Consider the following 14,694-nt stretch of genomic DNA (forward strand, 5'->3'; position numbering starts at 1 on the left):
TCCTGAACCCTTTACTGGAGTATTACTTTGGCTATAATCAGAGAAATAATGAAATAGTTTTACTTTCCAGACAGTCAGCACTGCTGATAAGCATAAAATGTTATGCTAGACCACCCTCTTCCTCAGTCATTACATAAAAACCAATACAAACAAAATAACATTTCCTTCTACAATGGCATAAACGATCACCTCTGAAACAATCTAAAGAAAGATGTGATAGAAGATACATGAGTTATTTGATGTAAATAACAAAATAGACATTCTAGAATGCTATGGTATTAAATTAGGTTAGGTGATGCTGTGGTAATAAAAAAGACCCAAAATCTCAGTGGCTTAACATATAACAGTTTATTTCTTACTCCCAAAAGGTTCCCTGCAAGTCCATCAGCTCTCCAGGGCAGGTCCCTTATAAACAGTAACTTAGAGATACAGGCTGCCTCTATCTTGTAGGCACACCATTTGGAGTACATTGAGAGAGTTCGAAGGTCATGCAGGACATTTTGCTGCTCCAGTATTGAAATGACACCTCATTTCTGTTTACAATTTTTGCAATCCCTCTGCTAGAAGTAGTCAAATGGCATTGCCTATCTACAAGGGGCTAGGAAGTGAATGGGAGCACACAGATATTTGGTAAGCTGTTAATGTTTTTGCCATATTCTACAAATAATATAAGCTTTTCTCATATTTTAATGAAAAACAATTTTGGAAAACTCTATGTGGTTATAAAATATCCCTTAAATATATATTTTATCAGCATATATAGTTTTTTGTTTTGGGTTTTTTTTTGTCTGTTTGTTTGTTTTTTAGCAAACAACTAAAGTTATGAAGCTTTAAGGTGATCTAACATGACATCACATTTATAATGTTCCAAGAGCCTTTCTGAGAGATTCTGGTATTTCAACTGCAAAAATTTGGGGAGTCAATATTTATTTGCTTGATGTTTTCTATCTTTATAATAACTTTACCTGTGATTCAAGGGAACTGATATGAAATCAGTTATTAAAAAATAGCTATTGATTCTCTCATCATGCCAAAATACTTTGTAAATATGACATTACAATTAGCACATCCTCTGTAACAGGTGGTTCTTTTTTGAGACATCAATTGATGATTCGTATTACTCTGATATATCAATATGTAAAATAAAAATGATTCTCAACTCATTCCAGCATTAATGGTAAACAAACACAAGTCACCAAATCTTAGTAAAATATGACACAGAAAGATCAATGATGTCATTATGTCCTAAACTGAATTCCTATTTTAATTCAATACTAATGCTTAACACACTGAACTTTTAAACAGCATACTTACTAAGATTTTGGCAGTAGTTTTATGTAACAAGACACATAGCGTACTAGAGGTCTGGCACTTAACTTGCTTAGAGTAAACAAGCTTCAATATGAAGGCATTAAATATTTTTTAAAAACCTTCTTTTTACATGCTAAATACTTTGTCAAGTGTGCAATTAAACCTAGTAATGAAATATAGTAAGATTAAGAAATTACAAACTTGTATCCTAAGCATAAATCATATAAAAAGGATTACTGCTTGTATAGAATATCCCTGGATAATCAAAAATTAATAGTATAAAACATGCAAAATATTTCAGAATCTTTATTAATCAAAAAATACCAGGGTTTATTTAAAATGATTCCCCTCCAAAGGGTATCAAAGTTAATTCAAATAATGTAACACTCTAATGCTAAACATTATTCAGTACTGCTAAAGTGGAGGTAAATTTCACAGAACTGGGGGCTTATACTTTCTGTCTTCTTGTTCACTTGAAGCAGCATACAACATCCCAGAATTTCACTAAATAAGAAAAGAATGGCTGCTGCACTGGCAAAAATAGGATGTGTAAAGATCAAAGGCACACTATTCAGCTAGCCAAAGTGATAGCAAACTCTTTTTTCCCCCACAAGCCCTTTCCCCATGTAAACTAAAGTTTATTAAGAAGTAAAATAATCTTCAAAAGTAAGGATTCTGAGACATCATTAAGTCCATGCTTCAAAAATGTCAACTATAGTTGTCTAGATATTTCTGATTATATTTTAAAGATATATCCAAATTAGATACTTTTAAATTAGATACATTTGGGGGGTCAAAATTATTATCTAAAACATTTTAATTCAAAATCCAAATGTTTTAAACACTAGTATGAACAACAGGGTTTTAGCTCTCAGAAGAATTAACCCTGGAAGGGAAAACATACAAACAAAATTATATATTTATGCTGCAGGCAATGATTATGGCCCTTTCTGGCACAGTGGCATATGACTGGCACTCAGTCCAGGAATATTCTACAAACACAAGGAAATTCATGCATTTTGGTAAATATGCCCTAACATTCACAGTTGAAATTTCCTTAAATCCTTGCTTTTTTAAATAGGAAAATCTTAATTTTTTTCTTGTTATCCTGACTTGTGACTTGAACCTGACTTCTTTTTCTTCTTCTTACTATGTTTCTTGTGCTGTTTCTTCTTCTTCTTCTTTGCTTTTTCTCGCTCTTCATGTCTTCTCTTCTTTTTTGCTTGCACTTCCTCTTCATAATCTGATTCTGATGAGTACTCTGATGATGAGGGTTTATCTTCAGGATAAGCCTTCTTTCTTTTTTTGCTGAGACTTCTAATATACTTTTCTTTCTCTGTTTCATCCATTGACTTCTTTTTCTTTTTCACAGATTCCTTGCTCTCTGATTCAGATTCATATGTAGAGCTTTCTGATGATTTGTATGAATGGTTCTTCTTTTTCTTTCTCTTTTTTCCTTGTTTCTTTTCCTCATCCTCAGAATCTGAACTGCTTGAAGAATCAGAGCTTGATGAAGAAGAAGATGAAGACCGACAAGATTTCTTCTTTTTCTTTTTCTTTTTTTCTTTTTTTTTAGAAGAGCTCTCATTTCCACTCAATAATTTCTCTCTACTTTTTTCTAATTCTTTTTTCCAATTCTCATTCATTTTTTCTTCAAATTCAGCTAATGCCTTGGAGCCTTTCTTTTTATTTTCTAATTGTTTCTTCACTTCTTCCCAGGTGGGCCTTGGTCGATTCAGATAATCTTGTATTGTTGGGCCTGTAGATTGAGTTGAGCCCCTCCATCTGGCCATTGCTATAGGATTCATATAGGCCACTCGATTATCCCGCTTCCCCATGGTGCCTGATGGTTCCAAAAGCAGACTCTCAATGCTAAGAAGAATAAAGATAAACCCTCCTTTGGTTCTTCACCTGCTGGTATATCAAGCAGGCTCCATTCTGTTAGAGAAGCAAAAGGAATGGTTACAAAATGCCTTTAATATAAGACAAAATAAACACATGAGCTTAATTGTTCACTATCTATCATATAGTACAGTAGAAATTTTCAAAATCTTAGACCTTGGGAATAAAGAATATACACATTTAAGACTTTTGCATACTCAAGATATTGTGGTATGGATCTAAAATAAAGTATTTTATATAACTTATGTACAATTCTGACTTACCTGATTTTTTATTTTTTTTTTTTTATTTATTTTTTTTTTTTTTTAAAGATTTTATTTATTTATTTATTTGAGAGAGAGAGAGAGAGAGAGAGAGAAACAGCATGAGAGGGGATAGGGTCAGAGGGAGAAGCAGGCTCCCCGCCGAGCTGCGAGCCTGATGTGGGACTCGATCCCAGGACTCCGGGACCATGACCTGAGCCGAAGGCAGTCGCTTAACCAACTGAGCCACCCAGGTGCCCTGACTTACCTGATTTTTTAAATAAATATTTCCTTTTATATTATATGATACTGTTTTCCTTTTTTTCATTTGGCCTTATTTAGTATAAAAAGAGAAATTTCTATAGCTAAATTCTATATGAGGCAGATCTCCTCCAACTTAAGAAAGGGCAGCACAATCCACTCCACTCGGACAGAAACCTAGGAGGCATACCTGAAAAATCCTCTCCCTCAAGTCTCACATCTAATCCATTACTATATTCTGCTGTTTAAGCCTTGACAATAGGTCTCATATCCATTCACTTTTTCCAGATATATTGTCACCAATTTAGTACAGGCACTATCATCTCTCACTTGGACTATTAATCTCTAGTATCAATTAAGTGTTATCTGCCCGGGACTGCTTAGTGTTTTGTAACAGATTATCTCATTCAATCTCTAGACTAATTCTAGGAGGATGATTCTATTATTATCCCTATTTCACAGATGAAGAAACTGAGTCTTAGGGAATTTGAATAACTTGCATAAAGTAACAGCTAATAAATGTCCAAACTAGGATTTAAACCAAGGCAACCTGACTCCAAACCCTGAACACCTGACATAACACTATATTGCCTCTTTACATCAACCTCTTAATTGATACACTTATTTCTACCCTTACTCTCTTCCATTCCAGCCCCGCACTACAACCAGCAGGTCTTAAAATACTACAGTGGCTTTATATTTTAATGAGAATCAAATCCAGACTCCTATAAAGGTCCTATATGATCTGCCCTGCTTCTCTTACTTTTTTTTTTCTTTTTTTAAGATTTTATTATTTATTTGACAGAGAGAGAGAGAGCACAAGTAGGCAGAGCAGAAGCTAGAGCAGTAGGCAGAGGAAGAGGGAGAAGCAGACACCCCGCTGAGCAGAGAGCCTGATGGTGGGTCTCAATCCCAGGACCCTGGGATCATGACCTGAGCCGAAGGCAGACACTTAACTGACTGAGACACCCAGGCACCCCTCTCTCTCACTTTCATCACCCCTTTTCTCAATTCTATCTTTTCTTATCTTCTCTTGGTTTCTGGAACATGATAAGCTCCAAGCTTAGCCATCATGACCCATGCTACTACATTCTTCAGGTCTCAGCTTATTTATTTATTTGTATGTATGTATTCATTTTATTTTATTTATTTTTAGAGAGGGGGGAGGGCCAGAGGGAGAGAGAGAATCTTAAGCAGGCTCCATGCCCAGAGCAGAGTCCAATGCGGGGCTTGATCTCATGACTCTGAGATCACAACCTGAGCTGAAATCAAGAGTCGGATGCTTTCCAGAGTGGCAGCACCAGCCTGCATGACCCAACAATTGCACTACTGGGTATTTACCCCAAAGATACAGATGTAGTGAAAAGAAGGGGCACATGCACCCCAATGTTTATAGCAGCAATGCCCACAATAGCCAAACTTTGGGAGGAGCCGAGATGTCCTTCAACAGATGAATGGATAAAGAAGATGTGGTTCATATATACAATGGAATATTACTCAGCCATCAGAAAGGATGAATACCTACCATTTGCATTGACATGAATGTAACTGGATGGTATTATGCTAAGTGAAGTAAGTCAAGCAGAGAAAGATAATTATCATATGGTTTCACTCATACGTGGAACATAAGGAATAGCACAGAGGACCACAGTGGAAGGGAAGGAAAACTGAATGGGAAGAAATCAGAGAGGGAGACAAACCCTGAGAGACTCTGGACTCCAGGAAACAAACTGAAGGTTGTTAGAGGGGAAGTGGTTGGGGGGATGGGGCAACTGGGTGATGTGCATTGAGGAGGGCACAGGATGTGATAAGTATTGGGTGGTATACGCAACTGATGAATTGTTGAACACTACATCAAAAACTAATGATGTACTATATGTTGGCTAACTGAACATAATAAAAATAAATAAATAAATAGGGAGAATGCTTTAAAAAAAAAGTTGGACGCTTAACCAACTGAGCCACCCAGGTGCCCAGGGCTCAGTTTAAATGTCAATTCCTCTGTAAGGAAATTATTAGGTTGAACTACATAAAACTGCCAATTAGATGGGACAGAAACAACTACCAGCAACTTCATATGCATCAACTTTATATTAAAGCATGCTGCCTTTGCATCTGCCCCTCATACAAATTATTTTGTATCACAGATCTTTGCATCTTTTATGCACAACATTTAGCAAACTGGTGATTATTTTATTTATCTGGTTATTTGGATGTGTGTGTGTGTGTGTGTGTGTGTGTCCGCCACTAAATATAAGGCCAAGAAGAGTAAAGGGTATGTTTAATCTTTCTTATTCACCATGGTGCTTCTAGTATCTAACATGCCACGTGGCTCACATTAAGTACTCAATAAATATTGGTTCAGTAATAAACAAATGAATGGATAGATGGGTGTATGGCTCTGGGAGAAAGGGATATTTAGAGAAACTTCCTAGAATTGGTGATGTCTGTACAGGATTTTAAAGAATAAAAGTTTATCCTGGAAATTAAGACATGAAGGACATTCCAGGCAGAGAAAACAAAATGTGAAAAAACAAAAAACAAAAAACAAAAAAAACCACAGGGATATGAAAGAGCACCATGTATTTAGTGTTGATGCAGCCTAAATTTCAAGAAAGCAGTGGCTAGAAGTGAGGATTCATAGACAGGAAATAGCCTGATCACAGAACCCCTCTAAAATATATAGTTGTTAGGAAGCCAACAAAGTTCTTTAAAGAGAAGCAAAAGATGATCAGATATATCATAGATTTTCCTGTCAATCTCCATCCTGACTCTGACCCTTTAAATCAACCAAACATACCTATTCATCATAAGCTCAATGTCACAGATGTTACAGTGACCCTTGGTGATAGTTTACTGCATTTGATTTGTTGTGTTCATGATATTCTCCTTCCCTTTCAGTTCTGTCCAGCTCCTCTTAGGTATTTCTGTGATTTTCATTCTGACTGATACTCTAAATATCTATCAGACATTATTGTTTCCCTGACCTTATCATCAAAAGCCCTTAAAAACTTTAGTTCATATTCAACTTGCTGGTTCTCTCTGCTACTGGACACTTAGAATAGCATAATCCATTCTAACTTCAGTTCCTTGAGACCTAGTCCTGACACCATCTAGAAAGATAGGCAAAGATCAGTTCATAAAAACTTTGGATGTGATGCTAAGGATGTTGGAATTCATTCTATGAGACTTAAAGTGAAGTTAATTGGGAGATAATGACTATTTTAAACAGGAGAATGATATGACCATGTTTGAGTGTTTACAAAACAATTTTTTATAGCATGGAAGTTGGATTGGATGCAAGTAAGAATGAAGGCAATGAGATCACTTAAGTATTCATTCAGACAAGAAATGAAAGGGTCTAAAATAAAATCAGCAGCATTTTGAATAGAGAGGGGAAGATACCTGAGAAATGTTGAGATGATTACACTAAAATTAATGACTAATTGTATACAAAGTGTGAGAGCGAGAAAGGACAAGATTCTGGCTTGTGAGCATAGATATAAGGCAATGCCAATGACTGGGTAATATAGGAAATGGCAGACTTTAAGGAAAGGTCTACATTCAATATTGGATTCATAAAGTTTGAGGTGCCTATGAGACATCTGAATGAAGCTGCATGTAGAAAATCAGATGTATGGGTGTTGGCATGCTGCAATGTGACCTGAATTAGAGATGTAGGATTGGCAGTCACTGAGTGAAGGCTAAATACATGAGAGAAAAATTAAATTACCTTGGGGAGATTTCAGATGAAGAAAGACTTGAGCATTGGATCCAATTTAACAAGATGCAAGAGGTTGCCAGAGAGAGTAAAGCCTATAAATAAGACTTCAGAAAATTAGCTAGAATGTTAAGAGCTAGATTGCTATCAGAAAAAAAAGTAAGAGTTACAGAAACACAGGGAAGGAGAATAAAGTTTCAAGGTGAGGACAACAATCCTCAAAGATGTGTGTTCATGCAGTCAAATGCTCTACCACTAAAGATGTGTGTTCATGAATTTAATTTGAGCAATTTTTAAATATCAAACATTTTGGAAAAAAACTAAATGTCCATCAATAACAAACAGGTTTGGGTTCCTGGGTGGCTCAGTCATTTAAGTGTTTCTTGATTTTGGCTCAGGTCATAATCTCAGGGTCAAGGGATTGAGCCCCACGTCAGGCTGTGCTAAACGTGTAGTTTGCTTGAGATTCTCTCTCCCTCTTCCTCTGCCCCTCTCTCTGCTCACACACACTCTCTAAATACATAAATAAATAAATAAATAAAATCATTAAAAATTTAAAAAATATAAAACAGCTTATGTGAATTATAGTGTACATATACAATGGAATACAATACCCACAACATATTGTTGAGTGAATAGTTTGTCAAAAGTAAATATCAGTTATCTCTGCATATTGCGGAGGCATAATTTCCTTTTGTATGTTTTTCTATAATGTTTACATTTTCTACAATGAGCAGGTGTCATCTTTACCTTTAAAAATCCAGAGAAGAAAAGATATCATGGACAATATTAAATACAGCAGATGGATCAAGTAAGATAAGATCTGAAAATATCCATTAAATTTAGCTATGAAGGAATCATTAGTAACCTTTGCTAGTACAATTTCAATTAAACAGTGAGGGCAGAAGCCAGAAGACCACAGGTTAAAGACTTTAAAGACTAAATGGGAGTTGAGAAGGTAGAGATATAGGGTATAAAGATACATTTGAGAAAAAAAATAAAGAGATAAGTTGGTAACTATCATGAAGGATGCAGAATTAAAGAAAATGATTTTTTTTTGTATTTGTTTTTGTCACCGAAGAAACTTGAACAGATTCACAGGGTGACAAGACGAATGGAGTTATAGGGGTACCTGGGTGGCTGAGGGTCCTGGGATCGAGCCCCTCATCTGGCTCCCTGCTCAGCGGTAAGCCTGCTTCTCCCTCTCCCACTCCCCCTGCTTGTGTTCCCTCTCTCGCTGTGTCTCTCTCTGTCAAATAAATAAATAAAATCTTAAAAAAAAAAGAAGAATGGTGTATAATGAGAGAGTTTTAAGAAAATAAAAAAGAAGATAGAAAAGAGAGGGAATAACTAATGTGGCAAAACTGTAGAGAAAGCAGAGAGGACTCAAAGTCACAGGTACGAAATGCTTCTTCTTGCAAGAACAGATGCAAAGAATAAAGAGATGGTATAGGTGCAGGGCTTTTTTTTTTTTTGTGGAGGGAGAAATGAAAGGGAAAAAGATGAAGTATTTCTCACATAATGGCCTTCATTTTCAGTCAGTGGTAGGTGCCAAGGTCATCTACTAAAATTAAGGCAGGTCAAGGTAAGTTTTGAGACCAATAACTAAAATTCCTGAGAGGATGCTGACACCAGGTAAGTGTAGGAGGCCTTCAAAACTGCAGAATGTGTGTGGTCTTTTCTCAGAAGATTAAGCACACTGAGAAAAAAGAAAAAGTAACACCACCAAAGTTCTCTTGCTCAAATAATCTTTGCTTTAGAATTTAAAATTCTTTGTTTCTATTCCAGAAGAGAAACTTGATTCTCTATATCCCTATTTATTTGTATGAAGTATGTTAATTTTGTATAGAGATTAGATACAAATTTTGACAGTCCTGCTGATAATTTGAGTATTATAATAATTAAATGTTCATTCATTGTCAAAATAATTCCCTTTTGATCTGGATAGGAGTTAAAATGGCAGAGTAGTAGGAGGACTTTATGCTTGCTTCATCCCTGGAACACAGCTAGATAAATATCAAATCATTCTGAACCACCAGGGAATCGATCTGAGGTAAGAGAACAAAACGCACGACTAGAGGGAGGAAAAAGGCCACACTGTGGAAGGTAGGTGGTGTGGAGATGGGATTTGGGGGAGAAAAGAATTGCTGGTGCCTTAGAGGGGAGGGAGTCCTGATCAGGGAGAAAGGAGAGAGAGAAGAGGGGTGGATACAAGGCACAGCACAAGAAAAACACTTCCCCAAAACCACTGACGGGGAAAACGAGAGGGGCTGATAATCACAAGTTTTTACAAGCAGCAGAGCTCAAAGTCTGAAGTTTTAAAAGTCCATGCAATTGCCAGGGTGGAGCCTGGCAGATGTAGAGGTGCTCCAGTGGAGGTGCTCCACTGAGAGGTGCTCCAGTGGAGGAGGGCAGAGGCCTAGGAATGGAGAACATGGTCTGAGGATCCCCTGGGATGCACTGGGAGAGAGAGTTTCTCTTCCTGGAGGTGGCACTGCCTCTCTGGGGACAAGAGAGCTGATGGGCACCACTGAGCTGCCCCATTCATTAGCATAGGAGCAGAGGCAGCTGCTGAGGGCAGCTAATCTAGACACCAGCTCTTTCCTGCACTTTATCATAAACTCCAAGGCCCTATATGTTCATGCAACTGCCCTTTTGGGACAAATCAACAACAGCCACAATGCAGCAAGACCCTCCCCCAGAGGATCAGCACTGGTCTGTGAGACGCCAGGTCCCTAAAGTTTGGAGTTTTGAAACGCAGCTAGCATGCCTCACATAAAATATAGGAGCACTGAGGCGCTCTGTGAGCAGATGGCTTGGACACAAATAAGGAGAAGACAGGGATCTGAGGGATATTTGGGACACATGAGGGGTGATTTTTTCACTCTTCTGCAAGGGCTTCCCGAACAGTGGCAGGCATGAACTCCCTCCCCTGTCTGGGGATGAGAGACGTGGCTGCTACCATTTTTACCCCTGCCCATCAGCACGAAGGACTTCAGTGAGCAGCATAGTGCCCATAGTGGAGACTTGAGCCGCTTACATCAAGCTCCACCTCCCTGCATTCTGCAGGTGCTTTTTTACTAGGGCAAGTGTGCCTAAGAGTCGGAGTAGCAGCAGGCCCCTCCCCCAGAAGAACAGCACAAGACGCCGCACCCATCAAGACCATAGAGTGCTGCAAAACTTCAGCTTTAGGGGAAATATGATCTAGCCTCTTTCAACAAGCAGACCAAAACACACCTAGTTAAAACTTGCCACATGGTGGATAAGGTTCAAACACTCCCAACTGCAGGCAAGGAGAAACTCTGCAGAGGACAGACATGATGGAGACAGTAGCCAAAACATAAGAGCAGAGTGTACACCACATACACCAGAAACACTTCCTGAAGCTTCAGGCCCTGGACAGTATATGACCCCTTCTTAATATAGCATTAATCTCAGGAGCAGTACAAATATCAGGCTTTCCTAACACACGGGAGACAGACTTACACAAAATGCCAAGATGGAGGAATTCATCCCAGAAGAAAAAACAAGAGGTTATGGCCAGGGATCTAATGAAAACAGAAATAAATAATATGTCTGAACCAGAATTTAAAACAACAATCATGAGGATACTAGCTAGGCTTGAGAAAAGCATAAAAAGTACCAGGGAGTACATTACCACAGAGATAAAAGATGTAAAAATTAGTCAGGCTGAAACAAAAAAATACTATAACTGAGATGCAAAACAGACTGCATGTAATGACCACAAGGATAGAAGAAGCAGAGAAATGAATAAGTCAGATAGAAGAAAAATTATGGAAAAAATGAAGATGAAAAGAAGAGGGAAAGAAAAATATTGGATCATGAATGTAGACTTAGGGGACTCAGCAACTACATGAAACATAGTAATATTTGTATCATAGGAGTCCCAGAAAAAGAAGAAAGGGAAAAGGGGGCACAAGGTTTATTTGAGCAAATATAGCTGAAAATGTCCCTAATATGGGGAAGGAGGAGAACTCCCATTAAAATCAACAAAAGTAGGCCAACACCAAGACATATCATAATAAAATTTGTAGGATATAGAGTTCAGAAAAGAATCCCAAAAGCACAAGGGAAAAGAAATCCCTACTCTACAAGAAAAGAAAAATAAATTTAGCAGCAGATCTGTGTACAGAAACTGTGTAGGCCAGAAGAGAGTGGCATGATATATTCAATGTGTTGAATGGGAAAAATATACAGCCAAGAATATTTTCTCCTGCAAGACTGTGATTCAGAAAAGAAAGAGAGAGAGTTTCCCAGACAAACAAAAACTAAAGGAGATTGTGACATTAAACCAGCCCTGCAAGAAATATTAAAGGGAACTCTTTGAGTACAAAAGAAAGGCCAAAAGCAACAAAGACTTGAAAGGAAGAGAGAAAATCTCCAGAAACAATGACTTTACAGGTAATACAACGGCACTAAATTCATATCTATCAATAATCACTCTGAATGTAAATGGATTAAATGTTCCAAACAAATGACATAGGGCATTAGTATGGATAAAACAACAACAGCAACAAAACAAAACAAAAACAAAAAACAAGACCCATCCATCTTCTACCTACAAGCGATTCAGTTCAGACCAACAGCCACCTGCTGATAGAAAGTGAGGGAATAGAGACCATTTATCATGCTAATGGAGATCAACAGAAAGCTGGAGTAGCTATCTTTACATCAGACAAGTTGATTTTATTTTATTTATTTATTTTTTTTTAAGATTTTTTAAATTTATTTGCGAGAGAGAGAATGAGAGACAGAGAGCATGAGAGGGAGGAGGGTGAGAGGGAGAAGCAGACTCCCTGCTGAGCAGGGAGCCTGATGCGGGACTCGATCCCGGGACTCCAGGATCATGACCTGAGCCGAAGGCAGTCGCTTAACCAACTGAGCCACCCAGGCGCCCCAGACAAGTTGATTTTAAAACAAAGACTGTAACAAGACATGGTGAAGGGCACTATATCAAAATAAAGGTGTCTATCTGACAAGAAGATCCAATAATTGTAAATATTTATGCCCACAACTTGGGAGCACCTAAATATATAAATCATTAATGACAAACACGAAGAAACTAACCGATAACAATACAATAATAGTAGGGGACTTTTATAGAAATGGACAGATCATCTAAGCAGAAAATCAACAAAGAAACAATGGCTTTGAATAACAAACTGGACCAGAGGGACTTAATGGACATATTCAGAACATCTTATCCTAAAGAAGCAGAATATACATTCTTTTGGACTGCACATCACATGGAACATTCTACAGAATAGATCACATGCTGGGTCACAAATCAGGCCTAAACAAGTACAAAAAGATTGAGATCATACCATGCATATTTTTGGACCACAACACTATGAAACTTAAATTCAACAAGAAAAAATTTGGAAAGACCACAAATACATGGAGGTTACAGAACATCCTACTAAAGAATGAATGGGTTAACCAGGAAATTAAAGAATAAATAAAAAAAAATATAGGGAAGCAAACAAAAATTAAAAGACAACAGTCCAAAACCTTTGGGATGCTGCAACAGTGGTCCTCAGAGGGAAGTGTATTGCAATACAGGCCTACCTCAAGTATCAAGAAAAGTCTCAAATGTACAACTTAATCTTATACATCTAAAGGAGCCAGAAAAGGAAGAACAAATTAAGCCTAAAGCAAGTAGAATAAGGGAAATAATAAAGATTAGAGTAGAAATAAATAATATAGAAACAGAACAACCCTGGTAGAACAGATCAATGAAACTAGAGCTGGTTCTTTGAAAGAATTAAAAAAATTGATAAATCACTAGCCAAACTTATCAAAAAGAAAAGAGAAAGGACACAAATAAATAAAATCATGAACGAAAGAGGAGAGATCACAACCAAAACCACAGAAAAACAAACAGTTGTAAGATAATATTATAAAAAATTATATGTCAACAAATTGGGCAATGTGGAAGAAATGGATAAATTCTTAGAAACATATAAACTACCAAAACTGAAAGACGAAGAATTACAAAATTTTAAAAGAACCATAACCAACAAAAACGTGAATCGGTAATCAAAAATCTCCCAATAAATAAAAGTCCAGGGCCAAATGGCTTTCCAGGGGAATTCTACCAAACATTTAAAGGAAGAATTAACACCTATTCTTCTGAAACTGTTCCAAAAAATAGAAATGGAAGGAAAACTTCCAAACTCATTCTATGAGGCCAGCATTACCTTGATCCCAAAACCAGACAAAGACCCCACTAAAAAGGAGAATTACAGGCCAATACCCCTGATGAACATGGGTGCAAAAAGCTTCAATGAGATACTAGCAAATTGAATTCAACAGTACTTTAAAAAAATTATTCACCATGATCAAGTGGGATTTACTCCTGGGCTGCAGGGTTGATTCAATATTCACAAATCAATCGACATTATACACCACATTAATATAAGAAAGGATAAGAACCATGTGATACTCTCAATAGTTGCAGAGGAAACATCTGACAAAACAGAGCATCCATTTTGATAAAAGCCCCCAACAAAGTAGGGACAGAGGGAACATACCTCAACATCATAAAGGCCATAAAGAAAGACCTACAACAAATATAATCCTCAATGAGGTAAAACTGAGAGCTTTTCCTCTATGGTCAGGAACAATACAGGGATGTCCATTCTCACCACTGTTATTTAACACAGTACTGGAAGTCATAGTCTCAGCAATCAGACAACAAAAAGAAATAAAATGCATCCAAATCAGTAAGGGAGAAGTCGAACATTCACTATTTATAGATGACATGATACTCTATGTAGAAAATCTGAAAGATTCCTCCAAAAAATTGCTAGAACTCATACACCAATTCAGCAAAGTCACAGGATACAAAATTAATGTACAGAAATCTGTTGCATTTCTATACACCAATAATGAAGCAGCAGAAATAGAACTCAAGAAATCGATCCAATTTCCAATTGCACCAAAAACCATAAGATCACTAAGCATAAACCTAACCAAGGAGGTAAAATATCTGTACTCTGAAAACTATAGAACACTTATGAAAGAAATTGAAAAGGACACAAAGAAATGGAAAAATATTCCATGCTCATGGATTAGAAGAACACACATTATTAAAATGACTATACTACCCAAAGCAATCTACACATTTAAGGCAATCCCTATCAAAATACCACCAGCATTTTTCATAGAGCTAAAACAAACAATCCTAAAAATTCGTATGGAACCACAACAGGCTCCAAATAGCCAAATCAATTT

The 14,694-nt window shown here is 37.1% G+C and overlaps 1 protein-coding gene across 1 annotated transcript in view; it reads right to left on the minus strand.

Moving 5' to 3' along the window:
• Window positions 1–334: 334 nt before the first annotated feature.
• The window catches only part of FAM133A (family with sequence similarity 133 member A), a 48,674-nt gene continuing 34,314 nt past the window's right edge, over window positions 335–14,694 (minus strand). Inside the window, exon 3 of the mRNA XM_032390043.1 lies at window positions 335–3,249. Within this exon, the coding sequence (XP_032245934.1) occupies window positions 2,415–3,149 (735 nt within the window). The 5' untranslated portion in view covers window positions 3,150–3,249 and the 3' untranslated portion in view covers window positions 335–2,414. The remainder of the gene's footprint in view (window positions 3,250–14,694) is intronic.

Source organism: Phoca vitulina, unplaced genomic scaffold (assembly GCF_004348235.1).
Source record: "Phoca vitulina isolate PV1807 unplaced genomic scaffold, GSC_HSeal_1.0 scaffold57, whole genome shotgun sequence".
Taxonomy (NCBI): domain Eukaryota; kingdom Metazoa; phylum Chordata; class Mammalia; order Carnivora; family Phocidae; genus Phoca; species Phoca vitulina.